The sequence below is a fragment of the Plasmodium brasilianum genome, chromosome 12, assembly GCF_023973825.1.
Source record: "Plasmodium brasilianum strain Bolivian I chromosome 12, whole genome shotgun sequence".
Taxonomy (NCBI): Eukaryota; Apicomplexa; class Aconoidasida; order Haemosporida; family Plasmodiidae; genus Plasmodium; species Plasmodium brasilianum.
In genome coordinates, this window is record NC_090125.1 from 215,364 (window position 1) to 241,160 (window position 25,797).

At 18.8% G+C, this 25,797-nt stretch overlaps 5 protein-coding genes across 5 annotated transcripts; 2 read left to right on the plus strand and 3 right to left on the minus strand.

The window, feature by feature from the left end:
• Nucleotides 1-590: 590 nt before the first annotated feature.
• Nucleotides 591-3,136, plus strand: MKS88_004043 (STP1 protein; the record flags this gene model as incomplete). Its single annotated transcript, XM_067217188.1, has 3 exons — nt 591-611; nt 739-1,789; nt 2,049-3,136. The coding sequence occupies 3 exons, from the start codon at nt 591-593 to the stop codon at nt 3,134-3,136; spliced, it is 2,160 nt and encodes a 719-aa protein (XP_067071642.1).
• A 4,051-nt stretch (nt 3,137-7,187) lies between these two features.
• Nucleotides 7,188-7,850, plus strand: MKS88_004044 (PIR protein; the record flags this gene model as incomplete). The annotated part of the gene is made up of 3 exons (XM_067217189.1): nt 7,188-7,214; nt 7,355-7,447; nt 7,566-7,850. 3 exons carry the CDS (start codon nt 7,188-7,190, stop codon nt 7,848-7,850), a joined length of 405 nt encoding a protein of 134 aa, XP_067071643.1.
• Nucleotides 7,851-10,984: 3,134 nt separating this feature from the next.
• On the minus strand, nt 10,985-11,861 carry MKS88_004045 (uncharacterized protein; the record flags this gene model as incomplete). The annotated part of the gene is made up of 2 exons (XM_067217191.1): nt 10,985-11,650; nt 11,775-11,861. The coding sequence occupies 2 exons, from the start codon at nt 11,859-11,861 to the stop codon at nt 10,985-10,987; spliced, it is 753 nt and encodes a 250-aa protein (XP_067071644.1).
• A 2,922-nt stretch (nt 11,862-14,783) lies between these two features.
• Nucleotides 14,784-15,674, minus strand: MKS88_004046 (fam-m protein; the record flags this gene model as incomplete). The annotated part of the gene is made up of 2 exons (XM_067217192.1): nt 14,784-15,461; nt 15,588-15,674. 2 exons carry the CDS (start codon nt 15,672-15,674, stop codon nt 14,784-14,786), a joined length of 765 nt encoding a protein of 254 aa, XP_067071645.1.
• An 8,734-nt stretch (nt 15,675-24,408) lies between these two features.
• Nucleotides 24,409-25,282, minus strand: MKS88_004047 (uncharacterized protein; the record flags this gene model as incomplete). The annotated part of the gene is made up of 2 exons (XM_067217193.1): nt 24,409-25,065; nt 25,196-25,282. 2 exons carry the CDS (start codon nt 25,280-25,282, stop codon nt 24,409-24,411), a joined length of 744 nt encoding a protein of 247 aa, XP_067071646.1.
• Between the last annotated feature and the right edge of the window lie 515 nt (nt 25,283-25,797).

A 25,797-nucleotide genomic window follows, 5' to 3' on the forward strand; every position in this document is an offset into this window, starting at 1 on the left:
TGCTTATATCTAAAGTAAAACATAATTATAAAACCATAAATAATATACATATGTTAAATAATACTAATGATGTCTTTTATAAATTATACAATTTCTGAAGATAATAGAATTAAAATGGATATTTTACATTAATAAAAATGATAGAGTACATAAATATACGTGTTTATGATGAAAAAAGGAAAAAGACGTTCTATATATATTAATCAGTGTTTTATATAATAAATTTTATATTTTTAAGTGATGTTACATATATATAGTTTTTTAAAGTTAGATATTCAACTTTTTCTCTATAAATTGAACATAAGATATATACTTATCATTTATTGAATAACAAAATATAATCAAGACATAAATCCAATTGTGATATATTTACTTAAGGTAAAAGAATATAAGGAGAATATAAAATAAATAATAATGTATTCAATTATTTTATAGTTCTTATATAAACTTCTATACAATTTGTAATTTTAAAATTCCCTTTAATTAATATGTATTAATTTAAAAATTATGCTATTGATAAAAAATATAAATTTTTATTTTACTTTTAAATTATTATTTACAACTAGTTACGGTATTAATATAAATCCATTATGGAAAAATGCTTATCCCTGGTAATATTAGTTGTTTTTAATTATGAATATATATTCATAAATTATTTATATTTGATAAAAAAAGGGATAACATAACTAATACAAAAATTAATGATTAAATAATTCTTAATAATTCTTTGCAATCTAGGATTTAAGTGTTAAAGGTTCTAAGGCATTTGAATTCTATATTCAACCAGAATTTACAAGGATTCTATCATATGTACGAAATGTAACTCGTACTTTATATAATGAGAATAATAAAAAAACGTTCAGGAATACATGCCTAGAATTGGCTAGTTATCTAATTAAGAATAAGACTCCATCACGATACTATATGCATGAAAAAGAAAGGTGGGAAGGAGCATTAAAGGATAGGGTGAAATCTCACTATAAACCGCTACATGAAAAATTTGGTGGATGCTTTCCAATTTTCGATGAGAACGATAAAAAACTTTTAAATTTAAACTATGAAGCAGAAAATTTTTGTGAAGAAAATAAAAACAAAAGAGAAGATATACTATCACAGTGCTCTAATAACAGACATACTACTTCAAGTAATTGTGATGAAACATGTTATAATAGAATTAATACATATAATGAGTGGATTGACAATAAACAGAAGTATTTTAAGGATAACGAATGGCTTGTTAAAAAATCATGTAAAAATGCATTAAACCAATTTCCAAAAAGAAGTTGCAACATACTTGATAGTAAAACATTTAAAAAACTACATAATCGTTCACCTCCCCTCCCCTCATTTACTCCGGGTCAACATAAAATTGAAGAAGAAAAAACGAGTTCACAAGAAGTAAATAGAGATGCAAAAGATAATCTACCTAATCCTCAAATTCCCAAGGAACAAACTATTTCAGTAACCCAAGGAGAAGAAGCTAAACGTGACCAGGAAATTCAACAGGTACGACAACCTCATCCTCAAGTGTTATCGTCAACTGAACCTCCAGGTATAACAGATAAAAGTACAGAAATTCAAGATAGTCCTTCTGACCAAGATGAAGAATCAGAAATAGTATCACAACTAAAAAATAAAGGTCCATTTCCATCAGGCCCTAATATACCACAATCTCCAGATTCTCAAGTGTCACTAGCAAAGCATTCTTCTGAAACTAGTTTGTTGACTGATGAAGTAGCCGTTTCTTCTTCAAATTTCCCTAATTCTATGGAACACCCTAAAATTCTAGGTAAAATTAATTCTAATTATTCTTTTATCTTTAAAAAAACTACAATATATAAAATATACATTAAAAATACAATTGCAGATTCAGAAAAACATGCAGTTATCTCACACAGATCTCCTGTTCTAATAATCATTCTATGCGTTATTGTATTTTCCATTTTTATTAAGGTAAAATAAGAAATAAATATTAAAAATAATATAAACATTTTACAACTTCAATAATTTATTATATGAAAAAATTTTTTTTTTATAGTACGCTTTAGTTGAGATGTTTAAAAAAAAAAAAAAGATTAGAAGAAGACAAGCGAAATTCCTAAGATTACTAGTACCTTCATTTTCTAACAACAAAAACAAGTATTTAACAGATGTTCATTTAGAATACTCAATATATAATGAAGAAGAAATAAAAAAAATTAAAATAAATGAATTTACAAAAAATATAAACTTGTCAAATCGAAAAAAAGAAAGATCCAAAACCATAATAGAATTACATATGGAAGTACTCGAAGAATTCAGAAAAGAAGAATGGGAAAACAACAAAGAGGAATTCTTAGAAATATGTATTGATGGGATCACAAAAAAAGAATACATAACAAATACTAATTTAGCAAATGACAAAAATATAATGGAAAATATTAAAAGTAGCAGTGATATTAAAAAACAAAATATTCATTGGAATAAATGGATTGAAAGACATAGAAATATTTCCGAAAAATTGAAAAACGTAGATTGGTTTAATAATTTAAAAAATGAATGGAAAAAAGAACTACTTTATATACAAGAAATGGAAGAATTAAAAAAGAAATGTTCTAATGAGAACTACAACACACTATATTTAGAAAGAGAGAAAAATCTGTGGAAACAGTGGATATCAAAAAAGGCCATTCTTATAGACCAATATTTGGAACAGGACTGCTTTAAAGAATCCTCAGAGGATTCGCATAATACGTCAGATGAATGTCTAAATGAATATACTAAAAGTTATGTATCACTACTAAATATAGAAGAATTTCAGCACAAAGAAAATTATGAGGAATTATATAAATATATAAAAACAAAATTATTGACAAAGCTGGGTGTTTTAGTATTTATGACTATATTTGAAGAATGTAAAAAAGAGTTGAACTTTGAAAATAGGGAATCATATTTGGACAGTTCCATAAATGAATGGAAGACAGAAGAATATTCAGATAAGAAACAAGAAATTACAAAAAATATAATTGCATATAATTTCATTGATATAGAAAATAAAAAAAATTACATATTTCATTCTCATATAGGGAAACATTGCTTCAGTAACGAGATAGAAGAGTATATATGTGAAGATGATAGATGTAAATTCTTTTGTTAATTATTGGACAGTAGACAAATCTAATAAAGCAACAGAATAACACATTTTATAAATTCATAGGTATATATACAATATATATTTGGATGATATATAAAAACAAAAAATCTGTTAATGAAAAATATTATTTAAATTTTTTGATGTCTAAAAAAAATAAAAAGGAATAATGAAATGTAATAATAAATATAAAACAGAAAAACATGCATGATATATCAAGTTTGAAATTCAAGTATTTAAATATATTCCAATTACATATATTCTTTTATTTCTGTAATATTATCCACTAGAACATTATTTAATACTCTATTCAATAAAAGTATTAGGATACATATATATATATATATATATATTTATATATTTATATATATATAAATTAATATTATAATTTTCTGAGAATATTAATCTTGTAAAAAAATAATTTTCTTAATATTAAATAAAAGGTAAATAAATAAATTCTAATACTATTTTTGAATTATTATAATATTACTTCATGAATTTATATATTTATATTTTATTGCATTGCTACTATCTGTACATTTTTTTTATATTTAGAAAGGCACATATTTTGTATTCTTTATACATTTCTATTATTCAATTATTTCAAATTTTACATAATATAAAAAATTTGTTCATTACAAAAAAAAAAAGAAAAAAACTTTTTATATATATAAAAATGTAATAATAATCTACACGCAATTTATATTATAAAATATACAATAAAAAAAATATTCTATATATACAATAATAAATTATTAAGATGTTATACTTTAATAAATATTCGCATATTAATAGTATATATTCATTATATGTTATTTATATATGTATTTTTTGGAATTATTTTTGTTTTCAAAAAATTAAAGTATAATAATTAAAAGTTATATTTTTTAATAAAGAATTTAATTTTCTCCTTAATGTATTTTGTATTATAAGTGAAACATAATCGATATATATATATATACATTTATACTGATTACATTAAAGATTTCCCTTCAATGAGATAAAATAAATTAAAATGTATTTAATAATATATATATTATTAAAATGGTGGAAAGTTTATAATAGTGAAATTATGCTGAATATATAATATATTACCTTAACATGAACTTAATATTTTGCAAAAGGATATAAAAAAAAAATTTAATAAATTATTTCTGTTTTTTCCTTTATTTTTAATTTAATTATTATAATTTATTAATATTTTTATAAAATCAAAGAAATAGGACTTAAATATGAATAGAAATACAAATTAAATAGTACTCAATTTATAAGCTTCAATATTTATTTAAAACCCACAGAAAACAATAAAAAATATAATTATTTTATCGGATTTATAATAAGTACCACATATCATTTAAATGTATCCATTCAAATTTATTCCTATTTTCCTTTTTATTATGTTACATTTATGAATATTTTTCATTGAATTTCTTATAACCTGCCAAGGGGAATTTATAAATTTTGACTCTTTTTTTTTTTCGAATTTTTTGTAGTTACAGAATAATATTTTTCTTATAACTGTATCGTTAATAAAATTAGTAGTTATTAGTTTTTTTTATTATATTTTTAAAGCTGTCCATATATATATTTATGTATATAAAATAAACTGATACTAGATCTATTTGTGAAAGTATAAAATATATATTTGTAAATAATAATTTTTTACGATTAATCTGTATCATAAAAATAAGTAGATAATAAATTTTATACAATGGTTAATTTTAAGTAAAAACTATAATAAATATAACTATGATTATTTTATAAAAAATATCATTATTACAGTAATAATATTAATTAAAATAAATAAAATATATTTTTGTTATATAATTATAATTATTTCGAAAAATTGATAAAATCATAATTAAAACATATATGAAAACTTCTAATATAATATCCTTATAATGCATAAAACAAATATATTATCTTATAACAATAATATTTTATTAATAAAATAATTATTTTTTGTTATTATTAGTATTAACATTATCCATGCTTCAACAATTATGAATAAATTCAGTATAATTTATGTATTCTCTTTTTATATTTCCAGTAATAAATATTTATATATTTTAAGGTATAATTATTTAGTTTAAATAGGGGCTTTTCAAAAAATACTCTTATGATTCATTGTATAAAATATATATTACTCATATATTTTGTTATTTTAAAGAGTAATCTACAAGTATAATAAATATGTATATATATTTTTATTTTTTTATATATATTATGTGAACATAACAAATGTTTTAATTCACTTCTAATCATTTTATCTTATTGCAAGTATATTTGAAATATATTAAATATGAAAAATTATAAAAGATTATCATACGTAAACCCATAAATACATATGTGTATTAATATAAAAAACATTATATAAAAACCTCAACGTATGGAAATATATTGTTCAATTGACAACGTTTTATTTTATTAAATGAAATTCAAATGTAAAAATTAAAAAAAAGTCATAATAATATTATAAATGAAAAAATAAAATAAGATACAAAAAATATCCATCATAAAATAACTTTTAAAAAATATTTATATTAACTATTACAATATTTATGTTTGTATTTTAAGTTCTACATTTTTTATTAAGAAAAAGATAACTCATATATATGTTTTAATAATAAAAATACTTTTTTTTTTTTACAATTCTTATTTTTTTTTAAATATATTTAATTATCTTTTAAGCATATTAATAGAATTCATATATAATAATTCCTCTTTATTTATATATAGTATTTAATACATATGAGCATAATATATTTTACAAAAATATAATAAATGAAAAAAAGCAGAAATGATCTGTTATTATTTTTCGATTCCCTTGAATCATATGTTATTACGTAGAATAACTAATAGGACATATAATAGGGATAAATACTATAGTAGTGACATATGAATAATTGAAAAATATAATGATATTACTTTTCAAAAATATTTTATTATATATTGAAAGTAGAATACATATCATAAAGTTTTATTCATATTACATATATTATATAAAAATTATAAATAAAAATGTTGATATATTAATATATATTGTTATTATTCTACAAATACAAAATAATTTCTATAATAAATTTTATTAACAATCTTATGAGAATTTTTTTTTTTTTTTATTTTATTTTTAATTTATAATTATAATAAATTTACACTATAATAATATCTGATCTTTCCTTACATATATATTTTTTTGAATATAAATATTTCTATTATACAAAGTCAAAAGCGATAATTATACAACAAAAAATTTATCATGCCTATTTAATATATAAAATTAATGAGTTATTACATAGTTGTGCGATATAGTTTATCTCCTTAAAAATACTTTTATTTTTAGAAGTATTATTTTTTTTTGAAGAATCACACATCTAACATACTAAAGATTCCTTATCTATATATTAGTTAAATTTATATTTCATTTAAATAAATTCTAATTTTAGTAATAATGATGAAGATGAATTTCGTAAGGGGGCGTTTATATTATTATAACTGATAATAAAAATTAATTGAGTTAGTTCGAAAAATATCAATTTAATCTTCAGAACAAATAATTTTTATCTAAAAGGAAAATGTTCTACTTTTCAAATAGATAGTACTAAGGTATTTATAATACTTTAAAATATCAATTTAGATTCCTAAATAGATATTCCAATGCAATGCACAATTTACATGAATATATACTAAAATTAATATTTTTTCCCGTATAAGCTTTCAATTTAATAATATAATCCTCATTTTAATGAAAATAATAGAAGAGAACATTTTCTTCTGTAAAATTTTTTAATTAATATAAAGTAATTAAATTTTCGACATCAACATATATACAACTATGAGGGTATGTTATAAACTGTAGAAAGTATTCTATCCTATATTAATTTTAAGAAAAAACTGATAAAGAGATTTTGTTAAGAATTTTTATTTTTTAAATTAAATTTATAGAAAAACAATTTAATCACATATATACACATAATCTATCATTTTTTTATTTATATACCTTTTAACTTGATATGAATTTATTTTTTGTTACTTAATTACCGTATACGTATATACAATGACGTCCGAAAATTCAGAGAATAACGTAAAATTTATGTTTTTTTCATTATAATTATATATATTATTGTATTCAATAATTCGCTTTTTACCAAAAAATGTAAAAATTTATTTCAAAAAAATTTAATTTTTCTAATTTATATGTTATTATTATTTTCCTATTGTTAGGATAATTCTGTAGAATTATTTCTTAAAAATAAAGAGGAATTTATTGTGCTATCTCAAGTGAAGCGCAGGGGAATACAAATCCTGGAAAGTATTGTAATATAAAAGATGGTAATTTAATAATTAAAATTTTACTACTGCTTGTCAAAATATTGGTAAATATATAATTAAAATAAGAAACAGCTTTAAAAACGATAGCCTCAAATGCTGTAAGTACTTGAATTACAAGATAAATGAAGATAATCAATATAGTGATGATTACATTTGGTTTAATGGATATAAGGAAATTTCATCCCATATAGATAATACATGTATGCAGGAAATAAAAAAAGTTGATCAGCATATTTTAAAGAAACTTGAAAACCTATACAAATTATATCCGGGTTTTAAAGATTACAGATCTAATAAGAATAAAGCTGAAAGTTGTGAAAATCCTGAAAATGGTTACAAGTTTTATATTGAACATTACAAGGAATGTAATGGAAATATAAAGAACTAATTTTCTGAAGCATTAAAAAATTTTAAAAAAACATATGATAAAACAATGTGAGATGTTACTATATGTCCTAATGTACCAAACATTTTAGCACCTTCGAAAAGTTATGTTTTCATTGCCAGTTTTAACAACCACTGTCGCACTGCTAACGTATGTTACCTTATTTTTTTTATATAAGGTTAATGATAATTATAGTTGATAGGGCTTATATTCTGCCACAACTATTATGTTCAATTTCACAAGTAATTACCAAAAAAAAAAAATTATGTTTTTAAGAATATATATATATTCTTTTTTTTTCATATAATTTACTCCAATAAAATTATGGCTAAATGCTCATTTAACAAAACAAAGAACAATTGAACTTGAAGAAGTCAAAAAAGACACAAGAGATTCCTTAAAAAACATATATGAAGAAATTGATAGAAATTATAAGGGAAGTTTACATAATATAGATTATTAACCTAAAGTGCATCTTTGAAATAAAAGATTCACTCTATATTATTTGCAACAGAAAATCTAATACTCTGTCATATGAAAGTTACATCCGTGTATAAATTTTTTAATAAATAAGATTAACTAAAAATAAACAAAATAATAAATGTTTATGAAAATTACAACAATAATGGTATAAAAATTACATAAGGAATAGATTAACATAAATGCAATGCTATTGCGGGAGCCAGAAGCACAGAAATACACATATACATTGATTTTGTTTAAAGTACAAAAAAAATAATTTTAAAACTTAAATATATAACAAAATATTACTCAGTAAATATTGATTTTCTTACAGAATAATATGATGTAATGTTTATTAAGTATTAAAAAAGGAATGAAGAAAATGAAAAGTAGAATATAAATATTAATCACATATAATATTATTATATAAATACAAAAAGTAAAAACTTAAAATAAAAAAATCATTCTATAAATAAACAATAAATATATTTTATTTGTAACTTTATTTTAAGTTTATATTATTACTTGTTTCCCTAAAATTACATAGAACTAAATAATTAATAAGTTATACAAAAATTATAACGGTGTTCCTCTTATATGCACATATTCTGTTTTCCATTGTACTAAGGATAATTATAAATTACTATAAGGAATACTGATTTTAACTTTGTTTAAAATTTAAATGGTGACAATGCTAGGAATTCCCTATTAATTCATAAATATTCTTCTCAGGTATCACTCTTTATTTTTTTCTTCCGTTAATTTTCTTTTTTTTATACAATATATATATCAAGTAAACGAATAGATATATAATAAAAAAAAAATATGAGAAACTATTTTGTAATTATAATATATTCACTAAAGTATATTTCAACAGCAACGAAGAATATTTATGCCTCTATTTTTCATTTTTATTTATTTTATACAAAAGGAAAAAGATATAAAATATTCCCATAAATGCAGTAGCAATTAAGACAATAATATATAAAATATAAGAGAACTTGAGGGATAATCCTTTTTTAATTAATATTTCATGTAAAATTCCATTTTCATAATCTCCACGGAAATCCTATACATAACTTAACATATGATATTTTAATTAATGAGATTCCCATTTTTAATCATATAAAATTGTCTGTTGCTGATATTATTTGTGAATTAGAAAATTCATAATAAGAGCTCATTTTAAATATTATACATAACTATATGTGACCTTGAATTATACTGTACAAATGAAGTTATTATGTTAATGTAGGTATGAGATTTTTTTTATCATACACAATGCAATATTCAAAATAATAAAACAAAAATTATGTACTATTGTAACTATAACACATTAATGCCACATTGGCATTTCTATGTCAATATGATAAATGAAAAACTTTTTATAATAAGTGGACATTTGATAGTACTTTAATAAGAATTTTTTAATAGTAATTATAAACTAAGTACAGAAAAAAGTTCTCAGTATATGTTTCACATTTCCAATAAATATAAAGACACTAATAATATTGTTACATATTTTTAATCATTTTTTTTAATTTCACTCTAACTATTTGTTATACTATATATATATACAATGTTAATAGTATAATAAAGTAGATAACTAAAAAAATTATAAAAATAATAAAGTAATATTTCCTTACTAATTTACTTATTCAATATCAAGATGAAATATTAACAGAATTAATCTATAAAAATTATTAACTTAGCTCACCTACAAATACAGCGCATTGTTAACAATATATTTTTTATAAAAAATTAATTAATGTGACATAAAAGTTCCTTTTACACATCAAAAAAATATTTTAAAAATATATATTGTATTATATATACCCTTTCTTTATATATATATATGAATAAAAAAATATTTTAATTTCTTAAATCATTTAAGTTTATTCTTTTTTTTTTAAATAGAATTAATGGAACGTTTAATATTATAAATAAGCTAATAACATAAATGTGTAATTGGAGAAAAATTAAAATATCTACCATCAACCATAAGCTCAGAATATTATTTAAAAAGGATATTATTTATATTATATCTATATCTTCATATTTGTAATGCACATATAAAATAAAACATCTGTTAAAAGTCTTTTTTAAATAAATATGATTCATAATAACTTTATCATAAATCATACACTGTAGAAAAAATATAAACATTTTTTTTACTTAAAAAAAAATATATAATTAAAACAAAATTTATTTAATTCTTTTTATCATTTACTAATCATAGCAAATTTATTTTTATTTTTAAGTTGATTGAATATTTTTTTATTTACTTAACATAATATCATTTAATACTAAGAAAAAATAAAAAATAATTAAGTTATTTTTTACAATAACAAGTACATATTGAAACACGATATCAATAAAATTATATAAATCTTCTTTTACTTAATAATTTTAAGTAATATACATATATTTCTCTAAAAAAATGTTTTTGAATAGAGAAATATATATATAACATAATATTATATAAAACTAAGAAAATACTTTATGTACATGGCAAATAATATTAAAATAGTCAAACAAACAAAAAAATAAAGCGTATATTTTTACCCTTGCACATGAAAAAGTTCAGGTTTACTAATGATATTTATGTAATTTAAGCAATTATATATATATTCTTTATGTTAATATATCACTTAAAACATTATAGATATTAATTGTTACAAAAAAAATACTTTTCGAAAACAAGGGTATGCAGTATTATTTAATTCACATTTTTTATATGTTAACTTTACATTTGTTATCAGCTTTCTTCCTATATAAATTATTAATGGTATAACTATAATCCCCAATAGCAATAACCCTGTAGAAGTTGGATGTAAAGAAAATTGACTAACCGTCGTTGTTTTTTTTGCCATATAAATTCTAAAAAGTCTATATCCAAGTATCAGAATTGCAAATGTTGCAATGAAAATAAATAAAAAACAAAGAGCACCTAATTTGTGTAATATGTCCTTTTTTAAAAACATAAAGTCAGCATTAATAGAATCTTTAACTTTATTTTTATAATATATTTTGTCTAACATTCTTTTTCCATAATATGAATTTTCTCTGTTTCTCACAGAAGATTTACTTATACTAGATTGTCCATAATCTTGTGAATTATTTAATGAATATTCCTTTAGTATTTTATTTTTTCCTTTAGATAATTTTTCATTATTGTACATATCTTTTTTTTCGTATTCTACATTATTAGGAATTTCTTCTTTTATCAATGTGTTATATGAACACGTTCGCCATTTACGCTTTCCTAGTAAACGATAAGTTCTTGTAACTAATTTTATATCAATATTGTTCATCTTATTCAAAAAGTTATAAGAGTTCCTCTAAAAAAATCAATATCAATGGTTAATAAGTATAAAAAATTTTATTCTAATAAGAAGTATTAATAAAAATATACTACAAAGAATATGAATAATGAATATATCCTTATAAATAATATTTTCACACCTGATCGATATAAAAATTACATATCCAAGTTAAGAGGTGAAAAGTACATATTTTAATATAAAAGGGTAACTTATTTTTTCCTTCCATTACATATATTTTTAATATAATAATATATTCATTAAGAAAAAGAATAACAACAATATAATATTCTATTAATTATAAAAGATATATATTTATTTTTTCAATTTTATATTATTGCTTTTTGTTTCTTCATAAATATATAATTAAAATATTTATGACTATATTGCATTTTACATGATACACAAAAAAAAATAACTTTAAAATATTATTAAATATTTATTTATACTATATTTAAAAAACAAAAATTCGTTTAAATAACATAATTTGCATTGATTCATTAATACTCAAAATATATAATTTAATTATTTAATAGAATTTTGTAGTTAAATAATTTTTCCATTACTCCTTTCACAAAAATAAATAAAAATATATATATTATTCCTTAATATTTAAAACAAAATTATATTATTCACAATATAGATTATAGAGAATAATTTTTTTAATTGTTAAGAGAGAATAATTACTTATATAAATGATAATTGTATAATAATAATTTAAATACTATAAACATTATATTTGACCAAATGTTAATTAATGTTAAATAATATTAATTATCCTAATAATATAATAGTAGTAATAATAAATGAAAAAATAGTTTTTATATAACTTCGCGTTATATATATTATAGAACATGAAATATATATTAATTAATATATATTTAAAAAATAAAATTTATACGATTCTACATTCATATTTGAAAAAATATAAAATATAACTCTAAATATAAATATATTTTTCATTTCCCTGACGTGATACTGTAAATTTTTAATTTTTTAATAAACTTTAATTTATATTATATTTTCTAAATGAAGGTGTTTAAAATTAATACCTTTTTTTTACTTTTTCTTTATTTATTATTAAAATATACATATATATTTATAAGAAATATTAACAAATCTACAAAAAGGAAGGTTAAAAATAAAATTTCTACAAGATTCTTACATAAAATTTTAATAAATATAAATCTATTAAAAATAAGAAAAATTTACAAATAAGAATAATATATATAGTGTATAATATGTACATATCAAATTAAAGAGAATAACTTTAAATTTACTAAAATATATAATATATTAATTTTCATTTAGTTATTTACAGTAGCAATATTTTACTTCTTATTGATTTTTTGACATATACATAATATCAGAACATTTTAAAACTTAAGCACAATAAGTAATCATAATTTTATAAATATACAATATATTATTAAAAACTCTTTAACAAAAAAAAATATATTATTCCCAACTATTTCTGTTCTTTATGTACAATATTCTTTTTTTAAATCTCAGAATGATAATTATAAATGTACGATATGCGCAGAAATTATTTAATCAACTGAAATAAAAATTTATACAATTATTTTAATAAAAATATATCATTCTTCCAAAAAATAATTAAAAAATTATAATAAAGAAAAATAGTTAAATTTATGATGCTACTTCTGAATTTACAAAAAAAAGTAATTTACAGAAAGAAAAATTATTGTATTTCAATGGGTTTCAATTATTCATATATTTTTCGTTATATTATAAAATAGTCTTATTCAATATCCTTTAATTCTTCCTCATATCGTGTCGTTTCATTTACTAATACACATTTAACATTCAATATAAAATATATCTATTCTCATTTAAAAATTTATATTAAGTCATATATAACTTCTAAAAGAAATTATGAAAATTGAACACATATAATAAAATCCTAAAAAAAAATTTACATATATAGGAATTCATCAACTTTGAAAATATATAATACTTTCATATATATATTTATTTTCTATTAACTATATTTATAGACAAGATTAAAAAATAAAATATATATATAACTAAGTATTTATATATTATATAACTATTTCATAATATATATGTTTATTTTAATTAACCTAATTATAATTTACATTTTTACAGTTATATAACACATTTTTAGAAATATCCAATTGTCATAAAAAAAAAGAATAGATTTTGTAAATATTTTTCTGTTTTTATGTGATTAACATTAACTTATTGATTTCATATTTTAATGAGATAAAAAAAATATTACGTAAAATATATTTATTGTTTCATTTTCAATTTTATACATTCTTAATTAATATTTGTAAAAATATATAATCACAACAGTTAGTCAAATCAATTATTTAATCAATCTTTTTAATTGTTAAATGTAGAGATATAAATGCTTCAGTTTGTAGACAATTATAAATAAAAATAATTATGAATCATACAATATTATTATATAGTTATAATTTTACATTAATAGGACTCAATAATAGAAGTTTCTTATAATAACTTATACAATAGATATGCTTTGTTCCATATTTTTCATAAAGTTTATTTTACATAATAAATATTGATTACGTTTTTAAGTAAAAGAAAATAAAAAAAAAAGGAAAAAAGGATACTTAAGGAAGTATCAATCCAAACAATACATTAATCTCTCATATTTAGATGCAAAAAAAGACAATCATATATTTAATTTACAGTTAAGAGTATATTTTTTTAATAAACATAACATATAATAATTTTAGACTATAAAATATTATAGAGAGTAGTACATTTTAGTACAATTACTTATCACCATAGTTCTATAAAATTACATGAATTTTTGTATTCAATATTCGTTTTAAAGAACAAATATAAATATTTCATAGAAATATACTTAAATATATGGATATATATATTAAAAAAAATATAATTAAACATAAATAATAATTAAAATGCAAAATAGAAATAAAAAATGTTCAAATTAACAAAAAAAAATAATAATATATTTACTTCTGTATATTAAAAAATCCAATTATATGCACATGAAATTATAGAATTATTCCAATTATAGGAATGTATATTATAAATATATCACTAGTAACATTACATATGCTAATTCATATTAATTATTTTCTTTGAGAAAAATTAATATATTTTATTACTAATTTTACTCCATCATCATCTTCAATTTATTATATTTTTCATTATTTTTTAAGATCTTAGGAAACATTATTATAAGTATTACAAATAATATAACCATAAGTATACCAAATGATATTATAAAAAAATGACATTTTGCATCACCTAGTAATCCTTCCACATATCCCCACAAGTCTGTCATCCCTGGTAATGTTTTAATAACATCCCCTGCACTTTGCAACAACTTAAATCCTTGTAATATTGGTAGTCCTATTCCCAACAAGAAAAACAGTAAAAATATAGTACCTCCAAATCCGTAATTTCTAAACGTAATCTTTTTTAAAGCTATATCTATAATTCTCCTCTGTCTTTCTAGAAAATCATCATAATCTCTTTTTTTGATCAATTTTTTTTCAAAATGGAAATGTTTTCCATCAAATATTCCATTATTGTAATCTACAACTTCTGTATAGTATTGAGCCTTATTCATTAAATTGTCATTAGATTTTTTATGTTTTTCTGAAGCCCATTTTTTATTGTTAGTTATATTTTTTTTTTCACGCTTTCTATTATTTGGAAAATTTTCTGGTAACCATACATTAGTTGAATCTTTATCCTGTTTATATTTTGATAATAATCGATAATTTCTTGTGTCTAATTTTCTACAATGCACAAATTTTTCGCATAAAAATCTGTTAAACGTTGTCTAAAAATAAGGAAAAAAAAGTTTACTGTTCGAATGAACAAATATTTTAATTGTAAAAAATTCTATTAATAAAAACAAAATATGAAAATTATGTATAATACATTAACATAACTAGGATTATAGTACCATATCATGGTTAAAAAAGAAAATCTTCGTTAAAAGAATAAAAGCAGATATTATAATAAATGAGATTCTATTAATATTTAGTTCCATATTATATATCTTTAATATTGTTAAATATAAACTAATGTATAAATTAATAATAATATTAAGTTTTTCTAATAATAAAGCATACTATAATTGTTTTTTTAATTTTATTTTTATTATTATATTTTGTTTTTAAGTAAAATATTAATAAAATATATATAACTATAATATACATTGAAACATGTACATAGAAAAAAAAATATAATCATATATTATATAATTTTGACCCAAATATTATAAAAAAAAAAATTGTATTATTAAATAAAATAATGTGCGTTCACTCCTAAATATTCAAAATATATAATTTAATTATTTATTTAATGCATTATTAAATATATTTTCTTTTAATTTATTTCAGAATAAACTAAGAAAAATGTATGTCATTTCTTATTGTATAGAAATATCCAGTTTATAAGCAATAGAGAACGTATATAATATATATATAATACGTTACTCTACAAATTAAAACAATTATTAATAATACCGAGAAATTTGTAGTGTTAGTAATGCTAATTTTACAAGCATTATATTTAGAACGACTATTTTTTTTCTTAATAAATATTAATTATTAAAATAAAGTAACAAAAAAAGAAAATATTTTGTGCTGTCATAATTATAATCCATGCTTAGTTTCCCCTTATTCATAAAGAGTTTTTTTATATTCTAGGTATAATTAAAAAAATATAATTTGTAATGCAATATTTAATCTATGAAGAAATATATGTTTAAACAAAACTAAGGACTAATTTTTTATTATTATGCATTTATTTTTGAAAATTATAATTGTTATATTTAAGTTATTGTATTATTTATAAATAAAATGTTCTTAAATTCATCCTTTTTTTTTTTTTTTTTTGCTTTATTAAAATTATACTCTGAATATAGTAATTCATTTAACAAAAAAAAAAATCCTATAATTACGAGAGAATTATTCCATATACATACGCGAATAAGTATATTTTTCATGGAATAACATATTTTAACAAATTACAATAATACATTATATTAAAAAAAAAAATAATAATTAAATAAAAAAAATAATTAACTCTTTTATTAAAATACTTATTACTCACCTCTCCAGTTTTCTGTAAAAATTTTTTTATATATGTTAATAACATTTTCTGTAAATTACTTGTATATTATACAAAAAAAAATAAAAATTATTATTCATGGATAACTTTACTAAATAAAAAATACTTTTATAAGCGTAAGTAGTATAATAATAAAAATATATATTAATATTATAATAAAATTTTAATTTGGATTTACGAAAAATAAAATTTAATAAAAAAAATACGGGGAAAATATTTGCGTACTAATAAATATACGTTGTACATATTTACTTTAATTAATCTAGTAACCATAATGCAACATATCAAACACATCTCATTAAAACTTATTTGATAAAACAAATAATACTATTCGTTTATATATGACGTATAATAAACAAGTTCTTTTTCTCTATTTGTATTTAATATTAATAATGAACTTTTAAAGGTAAATGAACTATTAATTATCAATAAAAAATATATATATATTTATGCACTTTTAAATAGCATTAACACTTAATATAACAATACCCATAAAATATAGGTAATATGTACAATGAAATACATGTACATTATTATATTATTCTATAAAAAATAATTATTTTTTAATTATACCTAATGATAATTCGGCACTTTATAGATATAAAAAAATATTTTAAATGGAACTATTATGAAAAACTAAGTAGAAAGTAACTTATACGTAATATATATTAATATATTATTAACTTTAATTCTGTAATTTAATTTTTTAAGTTGAAAATTAAAAAAAAATATATATGTAATTAATTTATTTACAGATTTTCAGTATAATATATATTTAATTTAAATTGCTAAAATGGAATTAACACATTAATTAAGCAAAATATAAAAAAATTAATTCAAATATTTATTTAAATGTACAGATAACTAATCCATAAATTATTAAATAATTATAAATAATAGATATCTAATAAATTACATTTATTATATATTAATAATATAAAGTGAATATCATGAAAAAAAGTAAAAATATATTTAAAATGTTTTTCCTATAATTATGTTTTATAGTTCTTATCTCTGAAATATCTTTTTAGAGAATAAATAATAAATTTTTTTAAAAGTAAAAATATGTATATCATTCCAAGAAAATATATTGATTTCCTATTATTAAATAATAAAGTAGACATATTTACTACTAACATAAAATTAATGATGAATATTTTTAATAACAAGAAAAAAATAAACCTTTAAACTATAAAAAAAAATAAAGAACACAAAGAAAAACTCAATATATTAAATATAAATTATCACATTTCCAAAAACATTTTATGAATACCGTTATTATATATTCATCCTAAGGCCCCATACATATATTTTTTATAAAAATCTATTTAAATATAAAAATATATACACAAAACCATAACATATAGTTAATAAGAAATAATACAAATTAAAAAAGACTAAAATATTCGGGAAAAAAAAAATCTTAGGTAAATATATTTTTTCCTGTTATACGTTAAAAATACCACATATACAATTTCATAACTAAAATATAAACAATTATAAGTATATTTAATTAGTATAAAATTAAAAATATTACTGACATAGCTTTGTTCTAAAAACTTCATTATAAAAAAAAACCCATTTCGTTCTATTTATTTTATCTTTTCCTGTATTTAATTTTTTCATATATTTTTAACTTTTTTATGGTAATATAAACTTTCTAATATTATTGTGATACCCAATATTAAGGAGGTGAAATATATTAGAAATCGCAAAAACGGTGTTATATGTAAAATTTTAGTTTTACTACACTGTTTTATAGTATAAATGAAAAATGAATATACATTGTCCTTCAAATAATTGTAGAAATTCCCCATCATTGGATTACCTTATGAATAATAAAATAATTTCATCAGTACCTTTGCAAGGCCACAATAAAAGAAAAAATATAATGAGGCTATTATCGATAAAAAAAGTTAATAACAGTGAAGGTAACAAATTGTGCAATTTGTATTTTTTTATTAATATTTTTTGGTAGAACTTATTACTAACTGTTCTGTTGTTTTTAAGGAAATCAAAATAATCCAGTTTCTTGAATGACTCTTTTTCAAGACAAGAATATTTTTTTGTTTCATATTTATAATTTATTTTTATTAGCCCCTTTATTGTATCCTACATTACACAATGAATTTCCTTATGATTGTTCATATATTACTTTATTCCCATTTTCATTATTTACATATATTTTTTTGTTTTTCAGTTCATTATATGATATAACATGCTTTAAACCTACAGTAATTTAAACATTATGATGTTTACATTTTGATAGTAATCGATAAGTTCTTGTATTTTTTGTTTCGAGAAGATTGTAATTTTCTGCTAAATATTTATTAAACGTACTCTAAAAACACAAAATAAATATATAATATATATATAATATATATATAAATAAAAAATTTTATGCTAAAAAGAAATATTAAAAGAAAATAAACAATAAAACATAAGTAAAACAAGCATCAGTAAATAATATTATCACATCACATCATAGTAAAAATGACATATCCAACTTAAAAGAATAAACGTACCAATTTTAATAAATAAAAGTAACATAAATTTTTGTTCAATGATATATATATTCTATATTAAAATATAGAAAGTAAGGAATAAATAAACAATTGTATAATATTCTTTTAAAGATAAACGACGAAACATTTATTATGTTTTATTATTTTTTATTTTTCCACAAGATTATAGTAAAATGTATAAAACCAAGCAACATATTAAAAAAAAACAAAGAAAAATTACAAAAAAATAGGTTATGAAATTTTTACCTTAATTTAATTTTTAAAAAACTACTAATTATTATTACCTTAATTTAATTTTAAAAAAACTAATAATCATTAAAATGAAATAATATGAAATTTTTTATAAATTTTCATACATATTTTTTTTTATTTTCGCGTGTTAACACATCAAATAAATTATCTATTAAATATATTAAAAGATACATTCATACAAGCAAGAATTTTTTTGAGAACATAATACCATTAAACATAGGATAGATCTTTACTATGTACAAGAAAACATTTTATATGAAAACAATATATTATAAATAGACTTAAATTTCTTTTTCTTCTACATCAATTAAATATTTCAGTAATTTTACCAACATATAAATAAGATTGAAATACTAAAAAACACTAACCATAATGCAATTTCTATTCCATTATTAGCTACTAATGAAGATAAACATCTAAATTTTCTCTGGTATCAAAAATACGATTATAATAATAACATAAAATAAATAATCTAAATACTTTTGAAAAAAATATTATAGGTAAAGCAAATAGCAAAGCTGCACTAATATATGCTGAAAGTTTTAAACTTTTTTTCTTATTAAGGTCGATACAATTCCTGTATTTATACATATGACTAAATCCTCTGTGTAATAGTTTTTTATAACAATTATATACTGTTGTAAATGGTTTACATATAATAGATGCTACTTTTTTAAATTATCTTTTAACTGCAGCTCTTGAATTATTTTTGTCATTAGTTTCACATTTAAAGGCGTATTCTGACTCAGAATTTTCTCCTTCATATTTTGTATCATTACCTCTGTTTGAAGGAAATATATTTGACCATCCTACCTTTTTTGTTGTATTCTAATGATCTGACAATAAAATATCAATTCCAGGATCTAAAGTTATCTGTATACTGTTCTTAGAATTTAAAGATTTATCAAAAACACACTACAAAAAAATAAAATGTTTTAATTATTTACAATGTTATATATTTTGTTAATCATTGATACACTGTTATAATTATATATATACATAGAAAACATGAAGTATTAACGGATATAAAAAAAATTTTCTGGTGCGTTATTTTTATAACATACTACAGAAATTAGAGCATAACCAAATAAAAAGAAATTTAGGAGTTTTAACTAAAATAAAAAATTTCATATTTCAATTTGTGTTGGAATTATTTAATTTTATAATATATTTATATTGGTAAAAATTAACTGTATTTTCGCAAGTTACTAATAAAAGGATATTTTCATGTTGATTATAAAAATTTCTTATTCTTAAAAAAGTATTATATATCATTAATAAAATAAAAATATAAACAGTAAAAAAGAAAAAATAATTATAATAATGCTTTAACCAATAAATATAACAATGATATTTATAAAGCAATGTAACATTAATTACGATATTTTTTGGTAAAGAAAATTTTATTAATAAATGATTAATATATATATTGTTTCCCTGATAGCACAATTATATATTCATTTTATTTACACCTTTTATAAATAAAATAAAATTACTTTTTTTTTTTTCTGTTTAATGATTTTATATTTAATTTAAAAAAACTATATATACTCTTAATCAGTACATTAAAATAAATATTACAAATATATCTATTAATTTTTGTTTCTGCATTTCCTAACAACATAAATTTTTGAGCTTATTATATTTTAAAATATTAATTTATAATTAAAATATTTAAATTATTATATGGAATATAACAAAAAACATAAAATTAAAAAGAATAAAAAAACCATAATTTTTTTTTGTAACACAAATTTAACGTAACATGTAAAATATACTTATAATATGTTGAACATTTACATAATATCCCTTAAAAGATACATTATAGAATTGATTTACTTAAAAAATTTATATGTTTTAAAAAGGGAAATTCAAAATATCTCTTTTATATTGTTTTATATAATTATTATAAATATGGCTTTATAGTTACTATATAATTTAAATAAATATATTTGATTTTTTATTAACAAGCGAGAATAATTTATATAAAAAGAATTCATTTATTTATCATTTTCTTTTTTCTTTTTTAAATAATAAAAATCTTTAATTATGAGAAGTGTATTAATAATGAAAAATAAATATAAATGTAAAAATAAAATTTAATTAAAAATTACCTTTAGTAATTATGATAATATTAAAAATATTTTTAAAGAAAATAACTTAGATAAAAAAATATCGTTTCGAAATATGAAAGTATTATGCATATAATAGTATATAAAAAAATTTAGGAAAAATTTTGAAGTATTAATTTTTTTTATGAATATTTTATATATGAGATGAATGAATATTTATTTTTTAATAACATATAAACAAGTACTACTGAAAAATATTGATTAATATATCTATTTTATGAAACTGATATAAATGAAATATATTAGTTTTTTTTTGGAAATATACCCTTAGAATCATAACAATATATATGAAAATATCTGTGTTTTTTACTCTTTGTTACAATTATTACCTAGTTTATTATAAAAAATATATATAATTAAATATATTACTTTAATTAAATAAATAATATTATGCTACTAATTTTTCTAAACAGCTACTCATCTAAAAAATAATAAATTAAATGTAAATAAAAAAATATTAATATATTTTTCCATATATCATATATTACTCTATAACATTTCATAAAAGTGAGATTATTTTCTTATTTCATCCTTTTATAGAAATATCATACGTATAATTATAAATATATTTGATAAGATGCTATTTCATGAACATTTAATGTATCTATTACTTAAATATCTCTTATATTCTCATATATTACAAATTATTGTTTATATAGACAATATAACAGCACATCATAATAATTAATATTATAACATAAAAAGAATTTCCCATGATATGTGTTATATAAACTTATATTCTACTATATCATTAATATTTATACATTCTCATTTAACTAATTTCCATCGTCATATTTATCATTATTTGTTTTCTCCATAATTATATCTTTAATGATACATTCATTAAAACTACTTATGATAATCTAAATTAATTAAATATATTAAGCCAAATCAAAATATCATCTGTATATATTTTTTATTTTTAGGTAAAACATATAATTTGATCTTAATTACATATTTATATCATATATAATTTGTTTTATTATAAATATATATTTCTATGTATTTGATGTATGACGTAAATTTATGAATTCATATATTTATTTATTAAAACTCTCTAACATTTTATGACTTCTTGTATTAATAAAGTTATTTTTAATTATAATATATTTTGAACATGAGTTTCATAATAATATTATATTTTTCTTCTAATTGGTAAGGTTCCTAATGTTATACAATATTGTGGTATATGACTTTATTTATTTCAGTATTTCGTTTAAATATAGTTGATATCGTACTATATATATTTTCATTTAATACTTTTTTCCCTCACAGTTTCGTTAATTAACCATATCTCAATGATCTTTACTATAAAAATATAATGTCTTTTCAAATGTTCTTTTACTACTAATAGGTCTAAAAAACATTTCAGCTAAAACTTATATATTTCAGTTAATAGCAAAAATAAATGGCAATTCCACTTCCATATGTATGTCTTCTTAAAATTCCCTCTTTTTCATTTTACTTTAGTACTTTATGGAGGTTTATATTTTTTAAATAATCTGCAATGTTCAAAATTTATTTAACCCTTTCATATAGTATTCAACTTTACATATATTTAACTAATAAAAAGTTAAAAATAAAAAAAGAAGAAAAGTTAAAATAATAAAGCTCCTATCATGAAATGTATAATGTAATATATATGCAGAACAAATGTAGAACAAACATAAATAAAATAAAGAACTTATTTACTAAATATTAATTCATTGTGTATACCCAAATATTAGTTATGGAACTCCTTAAAAAAGTAAATACAAAACAAATGTAACATTCTATAGTACACTGTATAATGGAACCTAATATTATCCAAAAACTCTAATGTATAATAATGCATATATAAAATAATGTTTATAATTCGATAATAAACTTCATCGGAATAAGATTATTAAAATAAACAAAAATGCTTTGTGTGTTTCGCCATTTAATATTTAAAATGTTATAAATATTTTATATCTTTATGTGCCTTACAAAAAAATTTTATTACTAAATAAACAAATTAATTTTTAATAATCGAAAGACAACGAAGCAGAATAAATAAAAACTTATAGTCGAATATATTATTCGGAACTACTTATATGATCTAATTAATTAAATATTATTGATTTTTTTTTTTAAATTTATTCTTAATAAAATAAATTTATTTTGTAAGAAAAAAAAAAAATATATGTAATAGTGATATTGAACCAGCTAATAATTCAGTTGTTATTTATATACAATATATATATATATATATATATATATATATAACAGTACAATTACATTCATCCACCTCATTTCTTCATGTGGAAAACAGGAAATCTTTAAACTTAATTGAAAAAAAATAATTAAACATTTTTTTAATTAAGTCAGAAAATAGTAATTTAATAATAGTAAAGACAAAATATAAGCAAGAATATATTTTACAGCTACGAATACAAAGTCTCACATATATCAAAAAAAAATATATAAATTGTGCTTTTATGTATTCATTTTATGTTATATACATATATTTTTCAAATAATTCTTTTTATATACCGAAATATATATATGAAACACTGTTTTATGTTATTCTTAAAATATATTTTAAAATAAAGTGTCAAAAACATTTAAATATTCAAATTAACAAAAAATAAAAAGTATATTTGTACTCTTGTAGATCAAAAAAACTTGTCTCCCATAGGTAGAACTATGAAATCTATAAAGTTATAGAATTGTTTGTTCCTTGTATATATAAATTAGAAAATTTTAGATTTTAATTGTTCTAAAAGTGTATTGTACTTAAAGATGTATGTGCTTTATGATGCATCTCACTTTTCATATGTGTCAACTTTTCATGTTTTACAGCTTTTCTGCAGATACAAAAAATGCCTAATAAAAATAAAATCCAGAATATAAGAAGTGATCGTAAAACAGACGGAAAAACCCTCTTTACATCCCCTGTATATTGAACAGTACCTTCAATTAATGCTGCTATCGTAATTAATATTGCAAGTCCTAAATGTAAGATAAATAAAAAATTAAAAAGAACTCCTTTTCTATCTATAAATTTCCTTAAAAACTTAAAACCAGTTCTTACAACTCCCCTAACTTTCTTTACATAATTTTTATTCTTTAGTGTACCTTTATCAGAATATGTAATTCCTTCGGTGTGGGCAGAAGATTTAACATCCTTAGCTTGGTCAAGTACTCCTTTATTATTTAATGAACTTTTACATTGTTTTTTATTTTTTCCTTTGGTTCCCTTATTATTATTAGATATATCTTTTATTTCATACACTCCAATATTTGGTATACCTCCATTCATTCTTTCAATATTAGAAATCCTTTCGTTTTTATGAACTACTACTAACCCATAAAATCTAATACCTGATTTTCTATAATCATCGTGTTTTTTATCGAAATTTTTACTAACGTTACTCTGAAAAAACCAAGTAAGTATTCTTTATTTAAAAAAACAAGTAATATAATACTAAAAACAAGTATGATTAAAAATAAAACTATACTAGAAAAATGAATAATAAAAGTGTCTATAATTAATATTGTCATACCACTTTACTACATAAAATGGCATACTCATTTAAAAGGATAAACTTAAAAACTTTAATAAAAAAGAATAGTCTAATTTTCTCTTTCATGCTGTACATTTTTAATGTTCTAATATATCCTGTTATGAACAAATTAATAATAATATAACATCCTTTTAATGACAAAGGATACTATATTTTTGTTTTATTTTTTTTTTTATTACATTTTCGTAAAAAAATTAATAATATATATATTAGTATAATACATTTTGCAACTTAGAAAATGTAAATGAACTCTAAAATTTTATTATTAAATTTTGACCTTTATAATATAATTTATAAAAAAAGTAAACTTTAACTAGATTAAAACAATTTGAATTCATTTTTGAATATTTTTAATACATAAATTATTTATTTTGTATCGAATATTAATTAATTATTTTATGAATCCTTTTCAAAATAAAATAAAATAAAAAACAAAACATATGATTCCTTAGTATATGAAAATATTCAGATTAAATAAAATATAAAATGTACAACATATTAATAATGCATTATTCTGTATAAAGTATAAAATAATTGAAAATTTTAATTATGTTTTCTCAATAATTATTTTTTCTTAAATT